Raw genomic sequence first — 24,273 nt, forward strand, 5'->3', positions numbered from 1 at the left:
TATGTTTTGTTCATGAACTTGCATTGTCCCACCCCAAATAAAATTGAATTGAATTGAATGATTAAAAACACCACACACACAGTCTTCAACAACTGTATTCTATACTTTCACTTTCTCAAATATAAATCAAGTTCAAATAAAATGCAGATATAAAAATATCCGAGCTGACGCATGATTGACGGCTGCGATCACATGACTGCACATGATCGGGGGTCACCAGGAATTTGTGATGTCACAAGACAAAACAGGTTGGGAACCACTGTTGTAATCTCTTACAGTGGTTCCCAACCTTTTTGGGTTTCATTCATTTTCAGCATGCACTGCATGTGCAGCATCAGTTTTAGACCAAACAGCCCAGTGTTCAGACTGAGCCTCTCTTCTGTGCATCAGTGTCAGTGTGGCTGTGAAAATGCTGCAGCTTTTGCAACTCATTAAGTCACAGAACATTATTGACCAGCAAATGAGCACACAGTGCAGGGGTCACTCCCACTGTGAGTGTGGGCAGGGCAGGGTGGAAACATTTCTGTGGATACCCTGGCCTGTACACACCGCTGCTTGTTGTCAGGCGACACACGGCAGCTGGAGCCAGCATTTATCCTTCCAGCTGGAGCATGCAGTGTTGAGATCAGCGGCTGAACTTTGAATCACAGTAAACATTATGGATGTCAATATTGTTGGTGCTGTGTGGACATTCAAATGTCAGGGCCCCTCAAGGCCTTTTTTATTCCCAGTACCAGTTAAGTCAGTGTGAGGTGTGAGGGGGGGAGCTGCAGGACGTCCTGAAGCTGCTGCCACACACACATAAACACATGTAAACGGCTACAAACAAACTGCTCTCAGACCAGTCCAACACTCCTAACACACATAAAGAAACATCCCTTTTAAGCTAATAATATTAATGACATTAACATTATTCAGCATCTTCCAAATTGAAATGATTGTACAAAGGACAATAGAAAACCACAATCACTTCCTCGTGGTTGTTTCCCCCAACAGCCAGCCAAGTATCAGTAAATATGGTCACAATCAGTTATTGAAAAGTGTTTCTGCACAACATTGAGATGCATGACTGGACAACCTGCAAATAATATGGTGTCTGTGGCTGTCCCCAGTGTGGAGGTCACCAACAAGTCACTTTGTAGCGTCCCATGGAAACACTTGCAGTGTGTTGCATCAATTTACAGCATGTGCGTGGTCAAACGGATGATGTTTCCTGACTTTGCAGTGAGTGTGCATGTTTGTAAGTCGCAGTGTACTGAGCCGACAGAGCCACCATACAATCCAGATCAGTAGCATAAAGGTATAAGATTTAAATCATTAAGAACTTTTCATCATTAAACATGATTTTACAGTAATAGCTGCTGTCCCGTCATATCCAGGTGTGAAACAGGTTGAGCCTCTCTAAAGCTGCTCTTTACTAATAAACTGTTTGAAACCTTCTGGCGCCATCTGCTGTTCAAATTCTAAAATTACACTTCACTCACTGTAACTTAGCTGAATGTGTTCCAAGTGGTTCCTGACAGGGGCAGATTAAGGTGGCCATAGGGCCCCGGGCTACTCTTTGTCCGGGGCCCCCCTAACTCTTCATGGTTTACAAAAAAGTGATCTAGTGCCATGTATAAAAGTGTGCTAGGGGTATTATATATTATTATATATATTATTGTTTGTCATCATGGTGTTCTGTTCTCCTGGCTGTTGTAGCAATTAAAACCTCAGTTTGCAAGAAATCTGCCTGTACGCTCCTGCATTTGGGTCCTTCCTCCTACAACCTTGACAGAATAATCCAACCCGGAACTGAAAGAAACACAAGACTAAATACAACAGAACTAATCTAACCAACAAGCAACAGGTGAGGAGACAGGAGGGCAAAGAAACCCGATTGGTGGAGACACACAAGGAGCAGGGCTGACGATGTGAAACACAGGACAGGTGTGCAAGGAGATTGAGGAGGGAAAACACAGGAGGACAAGACATTCAAAATAAAACAGGAAACTAGGACGAGACACAGACCATGACACAACACAGAACTTCAAAATGAAACAGGAACTAAACTAAACTGGGGAACACAGAAACTAAAGGGCTGTCCCATTTCTCCACACTTGGCTCAGTGCGCTTGGTTACCCACACACTTTGGTGACGTTTTGCCGGCGGAACGTATATTTGCAGCCTGTGCCGTTGCGCACAGCACACTAGCACAACTACTACACACACACACACAGCAACAGTTTTAATAAACGGTGCTGCTGGATCAGTCTCATCTACTCCTAAAGTGTCATATATGCGCAAGATTCAAATCATAAATGTGTAAGCCCAACTCCGTAAGTAAATAAGACAAACAAGAAAAACGAAAATATAAAAACATGAACAGAGCATGATGAATATAAAATATGACATTAAAAGGTCATAATTATTAGATAGAAAGTTAATTTCATTTTATTGAGATTAATTCAATCGCATTTCCTAAACGTGACTTGTGGCTCTGGGTGACGGCGGACTTCACCGTGGTGCATTGTGGGATTTATACTTGGCCAAAGACCGCTCGGATGCGGTCTTACCATAAGTGTGGGTAAAGTGCAAATCAAGCGTGCTGCACTTTCGGTCGTTGGAGAAATGGGACACACTTACGCACTGACACTAGGCCCATGAACGCGCACGCGAAGTGCCCAAGTGTGTAAGTGTGATCGAGTGTGCATATTGGGACAGGCCCTAAGAGTCCAATAACAAAACAGAACAGAAAGCCGAGCCACTAAATGGCGGAAGACCAAGGGCCATGACATCATCATCATATACTATTTATCTGTTATTTAGACACTGCAGTTTTCTTTTTTTTTTGCTAGACCATATTGATATTTGGCACTACTTTTTGTCAGATTTGTTTGTTTGGTTTATGTGTGTGCCTTTCTTACTCTTTTTTTTAACCTATGCTGCAAGGAATCTCCCCAAGGGACCAATAAATCAATCTATCTATCTATCAATTTCTTTAAAAATAATATGTAATGGCATTTGAAATGTGCTGAATGAATCACTATTTATTTCATTGCGCATCGTTGTTTCCCGTGGCTGTGAGAACCAACACACATAAAAATATAAAAACAAGTGCACAAACCCTCAATACACATTTTACTTACAGTAGTGCAACACTGGTTACCAGAAGAAATACAAATTACACCTCTGTAAATCAGTGATATTATTTGCCAGTACACAGCTTATTCTGAAATCCTTAACTACAATGTAGAAAATGAACTCACTCAAAACCAAATGAGAGCAGCAGCTGATGTTGAGCTGAGTGTAACAGCCTGAGACTAAACACAACAACAGACAGAGAGAGAGAAAAACAAGAAAACAGATCATGAACAAACACATGACACATTCATCTCAGAGCGTTTCTTCAGTCAAACTGCTGAGTAAACACAGTAACAGCAGCGTCACAGGAGCTCACAGCTCATCACTGCCACACACTCAAAGCTAACACAGACTGTAGGAGGCCAAGGACAACACACACTGAGTCACACTTCAGACGTATGAATATATTCATTCTAAAAAAAAAAAAAATTAATAATTTTTTGTTTTGCTGCTCAGTTAACCACTTCTTTCATCACAGCTGCTAATTACCCTCAGCAACTTTAAACTTCTAGTTGTGCTTAAAGCAGAAGTAAGCGATCCGGTCGTTTTGGCTAACTTCCTGTCAGCCGATGGAGTTAGCAGTCCCCGCCCTCGTCATGGATCTATTGGTCCTCGTCCGACTCCTACGTCACCACATTCACGAGCATCCCTTGGCTGCACACACAGCCCTTCATGCCGTTCTCTCTCCTCATTGGATAAAGGTTGTAGGATACAAGGAAAGTTTTCTCCTCGGCTTACAGCAGAGCAGAGTGACTGACAGACCCGTGTTTCAGACAAGGGGGCAGTTGTCGGTCTGATAAGTGAAGTTCACTTCCGCGTTCAAAAAACTGCAATCCCCTCGGCTTCCTCTGGGGGCTGGTGTCAGAAGGGAGCATTCCCCATAGACCCCCATGTTAAAATCGCCGATTTTACATCCTCAATAAACATGTTAAAAGCCTGGTGTCAGAACGTTTTTTTTGGCTCAATCGATAGTTTCTACCCCCGCACACACTCTGAGGGGGGTGAATTTTTTTTTAACTCTACCGTTTTACTGTTATTAGGTTAAAACTCTGGCCAATTAGGGCGCGGAAACGTTGAGTGACAGGTCCGAGCAGCTCCGTGGACAGCTGCCTCGAGGCCAGAGGGAGGGTTCTCGGCCGGGCAATCCAACATGGCGCTGTTCAGGCCGCCATATTTGAGTCACAAAAATGACTCCCCCAAAACCAGTGGGTGACGTCACGGGTGCTACGTCCATTCTTTTTACAGTCTATGGTTTCAGACCAAACACTCTATATAAGTGATTGCTGTCGGAAGAAAAAGGCTAACCAGGCTAAACTATTTAAGACTTATATTAACACAAATATTCTGCTTACTTCTGCTTTAATCTAACAGTAGACCGACAATCTGGATCTAATCTGGCAATGGCCTTTAGTGAATGGAGATGGTCATTGACTTTCAGAGGTCTAGGTAGGCTACAGCCTTCATCCAGTCAACATGAGTGCAAGACACTGAGACAGTCCACAGTTATAAATACCTGGGTGTTCACCTTGACAGTAGCTACGCTGGACTGGTCCTGAACAGACACCATCTACTGGAAAGGACAGAGAAGTGACATGCTGCTCATGTTTAAACAGTCAGTGGAGGTCAGTGAACATGTCAAGGAGACTAGGACTGTGATGGACAGGAGTCTGCACTCACTCTGGACTGTTGTTGACAGACATGTATTATAAGATGATGAACACCAGATCGGCACCAGCTGCTACAATCATCACCATTAGTCCAATTATTAGTCTTACATAAAATGTTTATTTCATCATGTATGTGATTGCATACTATATTTTTCCCTGCTGAAGCTAGCAATCTAACCAGCTAGCCCCAGTGGGCCTGTCATCACGTTGTAATACTGAGTCACAGTAGCATGCCATGCAGACCACCCTGGAGATGTAGCTGCTCAGAGGTCATATCATGACCTCCTGTATGGTAAACACAACAATGGCTGAAGCTCTTGGTGAGACTGGTATACTGTAAACAGGTGGCAATGCAGAACTTACAAACAGCTCCTTTTAGCAAAAGTTGGAAATATGGATGGTCTGGATGAGAGAACCTGGACTGAGGCTCTGACTCACAAACCCACTGGCTGTAGGAATCGCATTAAATTTAATTGTTCCTCGAAAACAACTCTGTCTCGTAACATTCTGTTATTATCTCATAGCGTGGTCAATGTGCAGGTCACAACTTGTCCACCAGAGCATTTTGGAGTTGTTGGATTGTGTATTTGATGAGTTTGACCAAGAAATCCCATTACCCTCCGTAGTGTAGCTCTGAGCAGCTCACGGCTCTGCTCCAACGTTCTAAAAATAGCTTGCACTGACAAATAACGGTACTGAACCTCCTGCTAATAGGGATTATGGCAATGGGCCAATTTGCCAAAATGTTGAACTATCCCTTTAAGTATCATTATGGAGGATCCCATTTACTTTTATTACTGCTCCCAGGTATTAAGTAGTTCTTTTAACTTCCTGTGTACTGGTGTAAATGTGTCATTTCTGCTGCTTGTGATCATCTTTCAGCAAATATTGGTTCAGTTTTATGATGTAATATTTTACAGTGTGAAAAAGCAACAGAGCTCAGAGTCTGACAAACACAGTTAAGATCAATGATCAATCCTTGTCTCCCCTGTCCAGCTCAGCCATCTCACTGCTTTAACAGTTTTATTATGTGTTTGAAGTAATTTGATTCAGCAACATAATTTGCCTAATTGCTAATGACACTATCACACATAACTGACAGGATGGATCTCTGTGTGCTATACAGATGTTCAAAGGAGGCATTGTGGGGTTTCCAGGAGCAATGCCAGTGATTAATCACTTATCCTTTATTAATTCATTCAGTGGGTCAAAAATCTAATCTATCATCCAACAACACAAAGGACTCTCAGAAAACACTCTAGTTTGCTGCACTATACCTGATTTTACTGTTTAATGAGGTGGAGTTACAGCCGTTTTCTGACCAATCACAAAACAAACACAGCTCCTCAGTTGGCTGTGTGGCTGTCTGTTCTCACTGGGGAAACCTGTTCCATGTTTATTCAGTGATGTTACAGGTTATTAAGCCCAAAGACCCTCTGGGTGGAGACAGTGTTTAACTGTTAAACATATTCATTTGATGGATTTGATGGTGTTCTCTGATAAGGCCGTCACTATCGTTTGATTGGGCTGTTAGGTGAATAGTGACAAATGTCAGCAGAAACTCTGCAGTGTTAAATGAAGTCATTATAGTGATGAATTGGTGGAGTTGGTGTTTACTTTTGCAGCTCTGTGCCGATTACTGCTGTGAATATGGGTCACACCAGTGCTAAGAAAAAAAAGTTTCACGTTGTTTTATAGGTTGTGAAAAATACACAGACTATTGATGGTTACAAAACTGTCATTTCAATCCTGCGTGCTGTTATTAAGGCAGTTACTCTTAGATTACCTGCAAAACTTAGTTTTAGTAGCTTTAGAGGCCTACACAGTCATTAGACTACTACATCACCCTCCACTGCATGTTTAATCAGCTGCAATAAACTACATTTCAGTATTTCATGTCCAGTCATATTTCTGTGGTTATTTTGGCAAAAGTAGTTTAAAGGGACAACGAGGAGTTTCTAATCGGTTATAAAAAAGTCTCACGTTAATGTGGATGAATCTCCGCTACCCACACTTGTTAATGGGCCCATTTTCGATAAATTTATCGTTCTGTCTCTATCGTTATTTTGTTATTATTAGTGGTGGCGGAGATGCTGGTCGAGCCGACCAGCGTTTCTTTACTTTCAGTTTCGCAACGAGTCATGAGAATAACGTAGCTGAATCGCCGTTTATGGTCGGAACTACGACGGTATGTGAACCTCTTTGAACCTCTGACTTTAATTATTGATGAATGAAAACATGAGTCCGTCTTGCGCCGGTCAAAAGAATTTTACGGTGTGCGCGGAGGCTCATAAATGTAGTGTGAAAACGCTTCGCTTTTCCAAAACTCCTCGTTGTCCCTTTAACACATTACAATTCAGAGACAGTAATATTGTAATGTAGCTAATCACTTTCAAATGACAGTAACTAATAATATGTAATGTATTATATTTTGGATGTAACTTGCCCAACACGTCTGCAGATGAAGTAAGAAGTATTGTTACCAGGTCTCAGTGTACTGTATGAGATGGTGGCTTCACTTCTGATAGAGCTCAGTTACAAGACTTTGCTAAACTGATCTGAATGGTAAAGAAGATGTTAAGTTACACCAGACGCATAGTACTGTAGCTGTGACAATGTAGACCTCACAAGTGTTCATACACCAATCAGACATAACATCATGACCACCTGCCTAATATAGTGTTGGTCCCCTTTGCTACCATACAGGGGCGTTTCCAGACACTGTGGAGGCCCCAGGAAAGAGCCCCTTCCTCCTCCAAATACAAAATAGTATGGACAGAACAAGCTGATCTACTGACAGCAGCAGAATTGTTATTGGATTAATGTTAGCAATCGATAACAAATACATCATTCAACTGCTAATAGGAGAAATTAACATCGCCGTTGGCAGCACTTAGAAGTTATCTATTATATCTATCTAGTTATATGTAGTTACGCAGTGCATACAATAACACTGTTCATACTTTGCACAGTGTTTTGTGTACACAGCCATTGGCAACATCATGTTGTCATTGATATGGACCAATGTCAGCCGTCTTGTGGGGGCCCCCTTCCAGCTCGGGGCCCTAGAGGAAGTTGCCTGCCTTGTTACGACGCCTCTATACACAACGAACAGCGCTGTACTGTGTGTTCTGACAGCTTTCTATCAGAAGCAGCATGAACTTGTTCAGCAGTTTGAGCAACAGTAGCTGGTCTGTTGGATGGGAGCACACGGGCCATGAAGCCTTCTCTCTCCATGTGTATCAATGAGCCTGTGGCCGCTTCACCACTCTTCCTTCCTTGGACCAACTTTTGATAGATCCTGACCACTGCAGACCGGGAACAGCCCACAAGAGCTGCAGCTGCAGACACAGGGACAGGGTTATTAGAGTTGACTAGAACTAAGACTAAAACTAAAACTAAATAATGTAGTAAACTACTAAAATAAAAATAAAAAATGTTCAAAAAATGAGAAAACTACAATAAACAATGCAAAACTAACTAAAACTAAACTGACTGTCAGATTGTAGTTTTCTTAGAGATGCTAAAGCTGCAGGAAGAAAACGCCAGAGCTCAATATGAGACAACTTGGAGTACGACCCACAGGTAGATAAGAGTGAATGTAACATGATGAGAACTGATGGCCATTTATGGGATGCAACTAAAAGGGAAAAATCCGACAAATTTGGAAGTTCATCTTCAGAGGTCTGACAGAGGCTTTCTCCTAAAACCTGGAAAAAACTAAGACTAAAAAACTAAATCAATTCCTTAAAAATAAAAAATAAAACTGCTTAATCACTTGTTGAATGAACTAAAACTAAAGCAAACTGAAAAAAAGAAAAAAAAAAGAAAACTATATTAACCTTGCTCTGACGCAGTCGTCCTTGGAGAACTGGAACAAATCCTTACATTTTTCCTGCTTCTAACACATCAACTTTGAGGACAACATGTTCACCTGCTGCCTGATACATCCCACCCACTAACAGGAGCCATGATGCAGTGTTATTCACTTCACTTCACCTACAGTGCTCAGAATGTGAGGTCTGATCAGCGTACATCGTTAACCACATATGGAACAGATTGCTCACATTAATAACCTTTAATAACCTTTATCTGGCATCACTTCTATGAGCTGTATGAGATCTCTACACACACTCAGGTTATCTGCCCAGGTGTGTGATGTTTCTACCAACCCTTCACTGTGTCAACCAGCCTGTTCATGCACAATTGAAGCAAAGCATGCATAGCAACCAAACACCACTGCAGTGTATATCCAACACACCATAAAGCCCACCACCCCCCAAGGGAAGTTATTATTGCCACTTCCTGCTGTGCTGAGCTCGGTGTTTCCTCATGGGGACGGGGGTCTGGAGGTAAACATGGAAGATGTTCTGCATCATCTGACTGAACCATGGTGAGGAGAGAGGCTGCAGCAGGAAGTGGCTCTGTGACCATCACACATCACATCTTAGGAGGGATGGCTAAAACTTCAAAATAAAAGTCTCATTTAAACACATCTCAGACGGATTCAATAGAATTAGATTATGAGAATTTATATTTTTCCGGATAGAATAAGATGATATCAAATATTCCTGATATCTGTATTAAATGCAGTGTCGAAAAGGGCACCTTAATTCATTGTGTGTGGGGACTGTCCTGAGATACGAAAGTTCTGAAATGAAGTTATAAAATGCATTTCTCAGATGACCTTGAATCCATTACCCGACTGTCCTATACTTTGTATTCTTAATTTGTATCCAAATGTATGCTAAACAGCAAGAGAAGAAAATGACTGACTTATGTTTAGTACAAGCTTAGACGCTTGATTTCTCTTTGCTGGAAAGATGTCAAGATCCCTTCGGTTGGTCGCTGGCTGAAAGAACTATCAACATCAGTATCAAGTTAACATACACAATGAAAAAGAAATCAGCCAAATTCAAAGAGATGGTATCCCTTCATTGCATTCTTGAAGAACGGCGAAGTTGAAGAAGCTCTGGTAAGTTGAAGGTGGTGTGTCCCTATCTGTCGATACCTTAACCATGTGATGCTAAGCTGTGGATGATTACTTAATGTCTATACCCAGTTTTGTGTTTTGTTTTGTTCTTTTTTTTTTCTTTAACTATTTATTTTTCCTTTGGGGTTGGGGGACTGGATTCTTTTATACTGTTATATGCCTTGTTAAATGTATTAAAATGTATTTTTGTAAAACTCAATAAATACATGTCTATAAAAAAGTCTCATTTAAATAAACCACAAACATCCTTTAACTTGTAATTAGTTCACCTTCATATATAAATACAGTTTTTAACCCTCTGAATATTCATCTTTACAACTATAGCTCAGGCAATAACAACAGTTCACTATTTCATTGACAACAGTTTAATGTATTTACCTGCTACAACATTTCCATGGGAGCTCTAATCTGAGGTACGGGTTCATGACTGAAATGAGTCGTGTACATACACAAGCAGAACTTAATGAGGTTTAAGTCCCAGCTCTGCCCTGATCCTATGATGGATGTGAGGATGCAAATAAAAACAGTGTTTAACTGTGAACAGAGGTCTGACCTGTCTGTTAGTGTCTGTGAAGAACTTTAGCAGCACACATTAGAATTCAGTTGAGAAAAAGGAAACAAAAAAAGAAAAGAAAAGAAAACAGGAGATCATTTCACAGCATTAAAAACACAAACAGGACAAACATGTGCTATGATTAAACATCCGGGCACTTCTGGGCTTCCATACTCAGACTCTCTCATAGTTACGACACTATTTCATTACTCTGTTTCATAAATAAATACCGGTAATATGAACTGACTGTGATTGGTCAGTGCCATCAGTGGGTTCATTTGTTGAATGATGTATTAAAACCTGGCCTGAGAAAAATCTGTGAGAAGTGAAAATCTGTGGATACATTTATAGACATTTTAATTTCAATTTGACAGATCGGCAAAAATAAAAACAAAACTTTTTTTTTGTGAACTTTTCTGTTTGTGAGTTTAGATTCACTTAAGGCACTTTAATGGAATTTCAAGGGAACAATGAATGGACGATTTAATGTAGTGCAATATACTGAGGTATAATGATGATTGTCTGTGCAGTGTAAGGGACATTAAAATTGTTTTAAAAAATCGTCAAAATTGACTTTACATCATGACTTTCATGATATTTGGTCATCTTCAGAAGTTTAATTTCTTCATATATTATTATCCTTCTCTTCTGAATTTACACTTTGAGTATAAAGTAGAGGATGGTTTTCATGTTTGGTCAGGATCAACACTGTGAATGTTATGTACTGGGTAATATATTTGCAGACAGGTGACAAATTAAAGAGCAAACCAACATAACATGGCTTAGTGAGGAGTCTCTGAACTCTGTCTGTGAAGGTCACAGTGTTACTGTGAGAGGAGCTCAGAGCTCAATCAGACTACAAGCTCAAGGTCAGTGGAGGTGATGCTGTAGTCATGTGACTGTGGTGTAGGTTGGTTATAGCAGGGGTGCCCACTGTGATCGACCGGCAGATCGCAAAGGTACAGTAGTGTGGGTAGATCATGTGACATTCAAAATTCTTTTTTGTTTTTAGATTTTAGTCTATCATCTACCATTGCTAGGACGAAGCAGTTTCGAAAATGGATGAATGAGTCTATCCTCCCTATGGCGTTTACCACCTGATTGATACAGGACGGCCAGTCTGAGATCAGATCATATCACCACAGTTCTTAAGACCTTACACTGGCTCCCAGTCAGCTACAGAATAGATTTTAAAGTCCTGCTACTGGTTTACAAATCACTGAATGGTTTAGGTCCACAATACATGAATGACATGTTAGTAGAGTATAAAGCCAGTAGAGCTCTGAGATCTACTGACTCAGGTCATAGTGGAGCACAGAGTTCAGACCAGACATGGTGAAGCAGCATTTAGCTGATATGCTGCACACAACTGGAACAAACTACCAGCAGAACTGAGATCAGCCCCAACTGTAAGTACGTTTAAATCCAGGTTAAAGGTTTTTATATTCTTCTTTGCTCCTGCTTTTAATGTTTAATGTTGACATTTTTTTTTATTTTTAAAAATGTGTTTGTTTTTATGCTGTTTTATGCTATTCTTTTTAAATGTTTTGTCTTTATGTAAAGCACATTGAATTGCCTTGGTATGAAATGTGCTATATGAATAAAGATGCCTTGCCTTGACTAGCTACCAGCAGCTACTGTCTGGACAGTGCAGCCCTGGCTGACTCCATTCAGTGCAAGTCATGAGAGTAAGGTCGTGACCATAAATGTATTCATATATCAATATACTATATATCATATATCAATGTTCCAATTACTCCTGTCACCTATAGTATGCTGTCAATTCTTATGTGTAATACCAAGGGTTACGGTATATTACTGAGTATCAGTTATATTGTGTTATATAATGCACATACCATTCTGTATGTGTACATACCATGCTGTTCTATCTGTGGGCTGCTCTATTTATCCGTGGGCTTATGTATAAATAAATACATGTTAAGCATTTTTTAATGTGGGTAGATCATTTAGACCAGGTTATATTAAAAGTAGCTCATAAACTGAAAAAGTGTGGGCACCCCTGGTTTATAACCAAACATTAGCTTTTTACCTCTGCTGTCTGTGTTCAGGCTTCAACATTACAGAGAAGTTTCATTATGAAGGTTGATCCTGCTGAACAGTAGATTGTTTTCTGTTAAAATTCAAAACACAATACAAAAATCTCATTTACTTTTAGTGGAGGGAAGCAGGGTGACTTACAGGTTGGACTACAAGAACACATCATCCCATCAGTGACCACACTGCCCTGCAGATGAGGGCGTAGTCATCCTCATGTTGCAGCTTAATCCTTTAATTTCTCACCTGTCTGTACAGTATATGAAATACAATGCCTTGCATAAGTATTCATACACCATGTGCCTTATTGTGAAGAGGAAGGAAAATGATGCATGGTGTTCAAGATTGTTTTACAAATCAAAGACCAAAATGGAACTTTTTGGCCTGAGTATTGACTCAGGGGGCTGAATACATACGCACACCACACTTCTCAGATTTTTATTTGTAAAAAATCTTCAACACCACGTGTCAATTTCCTTCCACTTCACAATTATGCGCTACTTTATGTTGGTCGATCACATTAAATCCCAATAAAATACATTTAGGTTTATGGTTCTAACGTGACTAATGTGTAAAAAGTTCAAGGCGTATGAATACTTTCACAAGGCACTGTATCATCTCACAATAATAGCTCATGGGAACATTACTGTTCCTGTGTATACGGTCAACTAACGTGACTAAGTGTTTTCATTCAGACCTCCACACCTCAGTTCATGGTTCCACCTGACTTCAGGCTCGTGGCTTCATTAAATACAACACACTGCAATAAGCAGAGCTCATTCCCATCCTTCTTTGTGCACCGTTTTCTCATCATACCCAGACCGGTCAGGTCTATAGCTTGCGCTCTCCAGCCAGGATGCTCTGGTAGATACTGTCCGTCAGAGGGATGTAGTCCTTCTGCTGGTAGTCCAACACATAGAGGGGCTCAGTGATGGTCGAGGGGTTGAAACCGCTCTGCACCAGCTTGAACTTCTGCTGCTTGAAAGTGCTCGTTGTTTCCATGATCTCCTGAGGGGGAACAGACGACAGACGCCACAACGTTAGAAAAACAAGCTCTGTGATGGACTGACCGCCTGTGGTTGGGATTTGAGTGAGCAATCTGAAAAACACTGGTGATCCACATCAGACAATATAACTACACAGAGGCCAAACAGCACCTCCCACACACCACTGTTTAGTTTAATGGAGCTGAAAACAGACGTCCAGCTGTCACTCCAGGTTTTTAGTGCACAATCAAACTGAGAGAGCAAACAAACACGGGGTGTGGCCCTGCAGCAAAGTGGCTAGCTTAAGATATCCTGGTCTAAGTGATGGAAATTCATATTGAAAAAAAATTCCACAAATATCAGTTATTAAACATTTTGTTTTCAAATATCATTTGGTCTGACACCATTTTAACAACATTTTTTTTTTTTTTAGTAAAGCAGAGATTATAGATGTTGCTATTAATTTTGTCATCAGTCACCAGTCTAAATAAATAAGTAAAAAAAAATAAATGCTTGCTGCATACATGTAGAACTGCACTGTAAAACTCAAAATCTTACCAAGAATATTTGTCTTATTTCTAGTCAAAATGTCATTTCATCTCAAAACAAATCTCATTATACTTAAAAAAATAAGTAAAAAGTAGCTTGCTTTTAGAAAACTTTTTACTTCTTTCAAGCATATTTTCACTTGAAATAATCTGATAGTGGGGCAAGTTTTTCTTTCTTATTACAAGCACAAAAAAACTTGCTTTCACTAGCAGATTGTTCTACTTATTTAAAGTAAAAATTTGTTTGAAACAAGTGAAAATTATCTAAAAACATGTACATTTTTTAGGTGATGAGTCTTCTTTTGAGTGGAAAGAGATTCGTTTTGACATTTTGACAAGACAAATATTCTTGGAAAGATTTTGAGTTTTTGCAGTGTGACTGAGTCATTATGTTGAGTTTCCTTTATTGTCCTGTCTACAGCTTATTACTAAGGTTTTATACTCTTTTTTTAGAACTCAATGCATCAATTCAACAACATTTTACTACTCTGCCTATATGATCTTGCAACACTTCTGCAGCCCACTAGGAGGCTCCACCCCACAGGCTGAGAGCCACTGAGCAGACAGATGAATCTGACCTGGTATCAGTGGCACCTCAGTCGTCGTATCACAGAATGATGTGTCAGTGTGAGTGACGAGCGTGCTGGTTACCTGCAGCCTGATGAACAGAGGGTGGGCGTACGTTGGCAGATCCCTCTTCACGTGTTCAAACATCTTCTTCCCATCAAATGTGAGGCCTGGTCTCACAATCATGGCTGCCATCCCTGCTCTGCCCTCATGCCCTGGACACAGACACAGCTCATACAGACTTACAGGGAAATAACAGTCTTGATGACAAACCTCTGTCGTTTTGTTGCTCACACAAAAACATTTGAAACATACCTGGTATTTCCACTCCATACACGTTGACCTCCTGGATAAAATCCACCAGGCCCAGAGTCTCTGTCACCTCTGTGGTCGCTACGTTTTCACCTTTCCACCTGAAAACAGAGGAAACACTGATTCAAAGTGATCAAGAATTACAATCTGGCTGCTGTACTACAGTTTCAGACTGATTCACTGCATTGATATCACCACTCTGTATTCACTCCCTCACCATGGAGTCACTGGTAACCTACTGATCACCAGGAGCAGACACGTAGTGCTTTTACTGTGGGATATTTTGATTTAACTACTACTTCACTTCCTGTTTTGTTTTTGTTTTTTTGTTTTTTTCCTGTTTGTTAGCTTTTGTTTTCTTGCCTAATGCCTGCCATTTTATGTCCTGCCTTGTAATGTCTGATATTGTTTGTGCTAATGTCTTAGCTCTGTGTGCTACTTGCATGTGTTTCCAGCTGTACTTTCCTCTCTTGCTTTCTCTCGCTCTTCTTCTCCCTGTCTGCATGTTATGTCTGCAAGCTTTTGTTATGCTGTATGTCAGACTTCTTACCCGTTTTACTTGTTATTATGAGCTTTTACTAGGTAGATTGTTATGTAAGTTGTGTTTTGAAAGTACTTAATTGTTGCCCCCTTTTTTTTGGCTTTTAGGTTTTAGGTTGCCTTTAACATCTGGCCAGGGACAACGGACGAAAACTAGCCTTGTTGGCTAACTCCGGCCCACTTACAGTTTTTCTTTTAACTCTGTTGTTTAGTGATGCGCTGTCTCTATGAAATAAACTAATAAATGAAAATGAAATAAATGAAATTTCTACTAAGTGTTGAGGTACTCTTACTTCGAGGTAGCTCTTTGTCATGGAATGAATGATGCTTTATTTTGAAAATGTGACAGACCATACACTGTGGTCATCACAGGAGAAAAAACTCTGTCAGTCCTGCCTCACCCGTGTTTGAATTTGAACATTTAGAAATTCATGTTGGTTACCATGGCAAAAAGCTATAGTGCTGTGAAAAAGTATTTCCCCCTTCCTGATTTCTTACTTTTTTGCGTATTTGTCATACAAATTTTAATATTAGACATGGACAACCAAAGTAAATATAAAAAGCAGTTTTTAAATGATGATTTCATTTATTAAGGCAAAAAAGGTATGTGACGGAAGACCATTAGAATTTTTTTTTTTAGGATTCTGCGATAAAAAGTCAGAATTTCTGGAAAAAACTCGTCATTTCTGAGATAAAATGTCAGAATTTCTGAGTTTTTATCTCAGAAATTCTCTTCTGTACTATCCAAACCTACCTGGCCCTATGTGAAAAAGTAACCCCCCCCCCCTGTTGAGAGTAGGTTGAGATCATGCCACAATCTAAAGAAATTCAAGAACAGATGAAAAAACAAAAACACTGACATCTATCAGTCTGGTAAGTGTTACAAAGCAATTTCTACAGCTTTGGGAATCCAGCGAACCACGGTGAGATTCAGTTGTGTTTTTACAACCACTCCTACAGGCTTTGTTGTTTACATACAGTATGTAGCCTACATGCTTCTCATTCTCCAGGTTCTACAGTCAGTCAGGAAAAATATGTGTTGACAGTGCTAAAGTGACTGAACAACTTTCACTTGTGTTGAGTCATATCTGACCAGAGGATTTACACTGACATGAGTCATCTGCTGACTACGCCACATAACAAACTGTGACACCAGCGTCTGTGTGGAGTCTGACAGACCAGGCTGTTTTCATGTTTGTTCTCAGTGCAGAGAAAAAAAACACAGCAGCCAATCCAGGGAAGTTATTTCATGTCTGGAGGAGATATTAAAGACTATTTGAAGGTGACAGTGTAATCCAGTGTCAATAACACAGACATGTGACATGTAAAACAGCTTGGATGTGGTTTTCTCGGAGCTCTATCTCAGAAACTTGACTCTAATTCCTCCTGGATCCTGTTATTACTTAGAAGAATAAAATAAAAGTTTAAATGGGCCTGTAATTTCTTTAGATATCTGTGATTAAGTCCACATTGCCCCTCTGCCATCAAAGACCCTAGTGATAACAAACCAATCCTGAGGTTTGATACCATCTCTGATACCATCTCTGGCCTGCGCCCTACGCTGAGGTCACTCTGCACAGATTACAGCCACAGAAGCTGGAAAATCCGTTTTAGTAAATATCATGGATGTAGATCAGGCTGCAGTGAAGTCACTGCCCACGCTGCTGCTGCTGCAGCTGGACAGTCAAACTTTCATCTCAATGTTTTGCACACTCACAAGGGCATCTTTGTTTCCTGTCTCTGAAGATGAAAAATAAATGTTCCCTTTACACAAACAATAGAACCAGCAACAGCAATGACATCTCCCTTTTTAAATATGCGGATGATATGGACGACGTGGTGACCAACATCAAAGACCACATGTCCCTGTCTGCCTACTACCACCAGGTTAAAGGGATAGTTCAACATTTTGGCAAATTTGCCTATTGCCATAATCCCTAGCAGTAGGTTCATTACCTTTAATTATCGGTGCATGTTGTTTTGAGATCAGCGGGGCAGCGACGTGAGCTGCTCAGTGAACACAATGGAGGTGAATGGTACAGGTCTCCTGTCCCTCATCAAACTCATTAAATACACAATCCAACAACTCCAAAACACTCTGGTGGACAAGTTGTGACCTGCACATTGACCACACTATGAGATAATAATGTGTAATTATAAGACATAGTTGTTGTTTTCGAGGCAAATGCATAGCTGGAACTACATTCCAGACATGGCTGCTGGGCGGAGTGATTTCAAAAGCGCACGTAGTTCAGAGTATTTGCTTCATGTGTCGTAAAGTTACAGAATTATACATGAGCCACGCCAAAGAAGATTTTCTATGACAGACAATAAAGTTTTCTGAAGTCTTAATGGTGCGTTCCAGGCAGGCTTTTGAATCCGTAAGTCACGACTTCAAGTCACCAGTTACGAGTTTGTAGCATTCCAGGCAAGTTACGAGTTACAACTGGGAACTGGGAGTACATACGAGTTCACAGGTGGGAAGTTATGAGTTTGACTGTAAGTTCCAACAGGTAACCATAGGAACAGGTCGGAAAAACACGAGTTACGGGTTGCCCGGAACGCACCATAAGTCTGAAGAGGCGTGACCGTACCTGAAGGTGTCTCCCACTCTGTCTCTGAAACAGATGAAGCCCTCGTGGTCCTCGGCCATGAGGTCTCCCGTGTTGAAGTAGACGTCTCCCTTGGCGAACACGTTCCTCAGCAGCTTTTTCTCCGTCAGCTGCTTGCTGCCGGCGTAGCCGAAGAACGGGCTGAGGGCGCTGACCCTGGACAGCAGCAGCCCCGTCTCACCTGAGAGAGAGCAACCACACTCGCATCAGTCCAGATGTTGTTGGGGCGGTCGGGGCCCTTCAGAGAACAGCTGGCGGCAGCTCGGCTCTCTTACCTCTTCCCACTCGCTGACAAAAGCCACGCTGATCTTTCACCGCCTCGTCTCTCTCCATGTCGTACCTCACCAGGTCGAATTTGAACAGGAGCTGCAGTTAAAAGTTAGATTATCATGAAAGAGGCAAAGCTGTCTAGAGTCATTAGTGCAGTGGTTCCCAACCTTTTATGGCCCGTTACCCCATTTTGACATCACAACTTTCTGGCGACCCCGCGATGATTGTGATCGCGGCCATAAATCAAGATGCCCCAGCTCACATATTTGTATGCTGCATTTTATTTGGACTCGATTTATATTCAAGAAAGAGAAAGTATAGAATACAGTTGTTTAAGATTGTGTGTGGGGTTTTTAATCATAATTTTAAAAAGAATAATAATTAGTTATAGGGGAGACCGGGGATGGTTGTAACAGCATCACTTTTACCAACAAGGGATAACATTAGAGTTATGTGATCAATACCATGTGTTATCACTCCCTCACTGATATTGCATATGAATTTGAATGGCTCAATGAAGAAGTGTGTAGGTTTTACAGCCCAAAAACATTTTTTTTAGGTCAGAAACTAATCTTTTAGACCAAATCCAAGTTCTGAAGTTTGAATTAGGTAACTTGTATAAGATGAAAGAGCAGGTTCTTAGGTAAAATGTGAGTCATTTCATCAATGTTTATATCAAACCACCATGCTGGTGCAGCTGGTCAAACAATGGCTGACAGGGGTGGGGATGGTTGTAACACCTTTTATCTTTGTTGTTTTATTACCGGTAAGTGTCATTAAGTGTCAACATCTTACCTGGAATTTTACCTGGATTATTAGCTGCTTCCAACCTCCTGCTGAAGGTTTCCATTCATGCACACCCTTCATTGGTATTATCAGAATATGTTCTTTAATACAGTTTTCTAATGTTAGGATCCACACCACTGTCACTGCTTATTTAGCCGTCATTGATGGGTTTTTTTTTTGTTCATACTGAACCACAGGAAGATGCTTTAGTGTTGGAACATGCACAATAAACTTACATAGATACATGTTTTTTTGGTTTGGTCTCAATTTTTAGTTTTTAATCTCACTGTTACAATTTACCCCAGGCTGTGTTACAACCTACCCGGGGTAGCATTGGCACTCCTTGCATTTGACATCAAATAGTGAATTATGTGATATAGTTTAAGAAGTTCAAGGCACTGCTACTTGTAGTGGACAGATGAGGGTATTCTGTGTCAAAATTTGAGAGCCCTACCACGAACACTATGCAAGTTATAAGAGCTGAGACAAAAAATGTTACAACCATCCCCGGTCTCCCCTATTTGTATCAGTAATTTTATTTATAAATTACAAGACATTTCAGGCGACCCCATTTGAATTCCAGGCAACCCCACATGGGGTCCCGACCCCAAGGTTGAAAAACACCGCATTAGTGGAACAATTACCCACAGGTTAAATAGAACAGACTTGTTGTCTGGTCATAGCAGGAGAAAGCAGGTGGATGTAATACCACAGGCTTTATGAAAAGTTTATTTTTAGTTTTTATGGACTGGTTTTTATGGGAGATTGTAATTTTCTATGTTTTTTTTTTCAGCACACAAATAGAAGCAGCAGCCTTAAATTTAACTACTGCCTCCTACACATCACAGTCCTCAGTGAATGACATTTGCAGAGTTGTGATAGAAAAGAGTGTGAGCTGCAGTTGAAAGGTTGTTGTCATCCCAACCTCTTTGCTGAATTTTACAGTGAATATTTATAAATGCAGAAATTTTCGGAAACACTTTTTTCTTTCAGATTTAACCTCAGTACTCCTTTCAGCGATGTCACACTAAGAATTTCTAACACCTTTCAGGCAGAATACACAAACAATACAGGCTATGATAATATGAGTATAACAAGGAAGGAAAAGCTACAGGAAGTCATGTGTAATGTATGAGACCAGTTATTACCGGTACTATTTATTCAAGATTTTGGCTCCAAAACCCAAACTTTTGCCCGAGCTGAGCAGCTGAGTGACATCAGCGTCTCTGTGCAGTACCACCGGCTCCTTCCTCCTCCTTCTGTTGCCTGGTAACAGCTCCTAGCTTAAAAGATGAAGTCATGGAGCAGAGGTCTGTGTACAGTCAACTCCACACCAGGAAACTGTGTGGAGAGTGTTGCTACGTCTCTACAACATGTGCATTGATACATAGTATCTGTGCATTTATGTATAATGCACACACCACCTCCGATTTACAGAACTCTGATTATTATGATAATGTTCATATAACCAGTTTCCCAATATTCCTTTAAATTCCATATCAATGCAAAAATAGCACCTACAATTATCTAGCAATTAAATAACTTAGGAACTAGAACTGACAATCCTCTTTACTAAATGAGGAGCTGTGTCCTGAGATTATTATGTTTTATAACTTAACTTTTATAACTTTCTTTTATAACAGTGTGTGAGGCAGTAGGACAGCCGCTGAGACAGGGTTAAGAATAGCTCAGGTCAGAGATTAAAGCTAAACACATGCAGCTTCTTTTTTCTAAGTCCTCTGATTAACAGCAGCTCCACAGACCAGTATTAGTAAGGCTAATACCCAAGACAGCCACAGAGAGAGCCACTTCACCGCTCATCTATCCTGACTGTCTCAGCAGACTTTACAACTTAAGCCCCACTACTAATTATTCAGGCTGACATCTTTACCCAACAGCTGAGATTCAGCAGAGTAATGTACAGTATCTGAGCACGAGACAGCGTTGCCATGACACATATTATTATTGTATCACAATTTACTGTAATTAGACAGAAACTGGATTAGATCATAAAGCTGTTACTGTGTTGTAATATTATGAAACATATAGTACTAAATTTGGCAAAATTTGTTTGTCAGTACAACTGCAAAATGTCAATATCAAAAAAGTAGATATTATATTAGATTCATTAATATTTAATAATGTAATGTGCAATATAGAAAATGACTGATGCACATTTGGTAAGTGTTAATTGTAATTAACAGGAAGGCTAATAGGGGGTTCTGTCACAGATGCTATGTTATGTTACATTACATTATGTTAAGTTACATTACGTTACGTGACATTACGTTACGTTACATTATGTTACGTTACATTACGTTACATTACATTATGTTACGTTACATTACATTATGTTACGTTACTTTACGTTACATTACATTATGTTACGTTACGTTACTTTACGTTACTTTGCGTTACTTTGCGTTACTTTACGTTGTTACGTTACGTTATGTTACGACGTCACGTCACGTTACATTACGTTACATTATGTTACATTACATTATGTTACGTTACATTATGTTACATTACATTATGTTACGTTACATTATGTTACATTACATTATGTTACGTTACGTTACGTTACGTTACATTACATTACGTTACTTTACATTACTTTGCGTTACTTTACGTTGTTACGTTACGTTATGTTACATTATGAAAATGCTCATTGTGTTCGGTTCTATTCATTTCTTTAGGGGTTGGGTCTTTTTTTATAAAAGAAAAACATGATTGTCAGATATAAGATCAACAAGCATCACATCACCCATTGTATATCCTTAAACATGAAAATGAACAACCCACACTGAAATCACAGTGGTACTATCTGTGCATGTTATCACATTATCATGCAGCCCTCATTGCTATAGATTTAATTTAATTATAGGCTGAGTCAGAAGTCAGGTAACAGTTGTTACGCTGGATGACATCATAATGACCCCAGACACAGTCCAGAGCCCTGTAATGCTTCATCTTGGATAATACTTGATAATACTTAACCTGACAGATGTCCTCTAAGCTGTTTACCCCTACCCCCACCACTCACTGCAGTTCACCCAGCTCACCATGTGCACCTCAGTGGATAACCTCAAAACTCACATAATGTTCTGAGAACAGCGCTCTCAAGACTTTTAGAGCTCTGTATCGACAGTTGTGTAAATACATGAGACTGTCAGTCAGTGTTCTCCTGCTTCAACCTGCAGGTTTGTTGTGATGATCTAACAATATTAAATAACAATAATTAATAATAATAACAACAATTAATCAATGTAAATCTGACAGTCACAACTGACTTGTACTTCTATTGTTATTTCCTGTTTTATTTTGGAATGACTGACCTCATGCGTCTATGCTGTTTGTGAAAAAAAATACAAAGGCAACAAATACAGTGTTCACCGGTGTCTTGTAGCCAATCGGATTTCAGCACCTCCCTCTGTCAGTTGCCCCATTGTCTTTGTGTTACCTGTTAGTCAGGCCTGTCAGCCACACCTGTTACTACTTTGTATTCCTTTAAAGACTGTAATTTTGAACTTTCACCCGGTTTGATTCCTGCATTTGAGTCAACTCCCTGCTTCAGTGTTGTCACAGCACAGTCTGACCCTGACTCAGCAGGATCAGACAAACTCTGTGCCCCCATTCACAATCGGTGACATAAGCTTCTTCATCCTCTCCACCAGAACCAGGCTGCAGCAGGTTCTGGATCCTGGTCGTCCTGTCTGCCTCCAACACCTCTGCCCTCTCTCCCTCGGTTCTGAGAAAGGTTCAGGATCTCTCCCTCACTGGGAACATACTGATACTTCTATCAGGCTTTGTATAACCTATTATAGAGCTAACTGGGTTAGATGTGTGGTGGTCAGGGTGTAGTTATTGCTGAGTTAACCTAAGTCACTTATTCAGTCCTGTTACTTTCACCTGCACTAGTACGCCTACTGCACGTTACTTTTTAAAAAGTCATTAGTTATAGGGTAACACTTTATAATAGGTACACTATTAAGCATTAGTTAAGCATTAATAAATACTGAATTCTTCATTTATAATGCATGAATACTCATTAGTACATGTACAGTTAGTGCTTATCATGGTGAGTAAAACATTTTTAACTGTGTTTATAAACTACATACTAATGAGTATTCATGTGTTATAAATGAAGAATTCAGTATTCCATGCTTAACCAGTGTGTTACCAGTTATAGTTACTAGTTACTTCGCCCAAAAAGTAACTGAGTTATTACATTATAAAAGTAGGAAATGTAATTATTGTGTTACTTTTTTTTATAAAATGGTCAAATATGTCAAATTACTTGGATTCCCCTAACCCCCTAACCATAACCTATCTAGAACTAACCAACTCAAGACGCGTAGCCTGCCTGTGCGGAGGAATACTGAGTTGGTTAGTTCCAGATGAACGGCTTTTTTCTGACTAGTTTGATGGTCTTAAAAAAAAGTGTAAATAACGTACACTTCAACTGTTTTATTATTTTGTGATGGGACTTCTTGAGTCAAGTAACGGCTCATTTTATTGTCAGTACCAGTAACAGCGTTACCGGGGGAAACAGTAACTTTTCTGATTACTCGTTACTGAAAAAAGTAGTGCCGTTAGTAACGCCGTTATTTTATAACTTTGTTATTCCCATCACTGCACGTCTGTGTGCACTTTGTTCCTGTCTCTCAGCCAAGATGCTGTCTCTCATTTGCAATTAGTTCAGACTCCATCACAAGAGAACTCACTAGGACCTTGTATCAACATCCCCCCCCAGCTCTGACGTCACTGCACTGGAGCTCCAGATTCTCCTCGTGACATGAAGGGCTCTGAATGAATGAGTGCACCAACAGACTCCTCCTGCCTTCTGCACATGGTCGGCCTCTAAGGTTCCCTGAACAAGGCCTGTTAACTGGACCACATACTAGACACAAAACACAGGGACACTGCTGCTTCACTGTCCCCGGTCTCAGACTGAGCACGTCTGGTCAGCAAACTCTCTTGAGTGTTTGAAGTCAGAGTAGAAATCTTTATTCTTTAAAATTAAGTGTTTTATGTATGAGTTATCTTGTTCATTCATTTTTTGTTTTGTTTGATGTATTTTCTCTGGATTGTGCTGATTTGTTTGACATGCATCTTTAAAACTGTGCAATTTAAATTAAACTTGACACAGACATGACATTGTATTTGATACTATATATTGTGTATTTAGAAAAATCTCAAACTATAGCAAAGACTTCATTACCCACAATGCACTTGCATTTGCAGAGCAAACAGGAAAAACT

The 24,273-nt window shown here is 40.1% G+C and overlaps 1 protein-coding gene across 1 annotated transcript in view; it reads right to left on the bottom strand.

The window, feature by feature from the left end:
- Positions 1-10,132: 10,132 nt before the first annotated feature.
- The window catches only part of slc27a6 (solute carrier family 27 member 6), a 30,257-nt gene continuing 16,116 nt past the window's right edge, over positions 10,133-24,273 (bottom strand). The window contains exons 6-10 of the mRNA XM_085794137.1: positions 18,232-18,322; positions 17,939-18,137; positions 14,808-14,905; positions 14,577-14,707; positions 10,133-13,399 (exon numbers count right to left, since the gene is read on the bottom strand). Of these exons, the coding sequence (XP_085650263.1) occupies positions 13,223-13,399; positions 14,577-14,707; positions 14,808-14,905; positions 17,939-18,137; positions 18,232-18,322 (696 nt within the window). The 3' untranslated portion in view covers positions 10,133-13,222. The remainder of the gene's footprint in view (positions 13,400-14,576; positions 14,708-14,807; positions 14,906-17,938; positions 18,138-18,231; positions 18,323-24,273) is intronic.

Source organism: Trachurus japonicus, chromosome 12, assembly GCF_045865225.1.
Source record: "Trachurus japonicus isolate A0001 chromosome 12, Traja_1.0".
In the NCBI taxonomy this organism is placed as follows: Eukaryota; Metazoa; Chordata; class Actinopteri; order Carangiformes; family Carangidae; genus Trachurus; species Trachurus japonicus.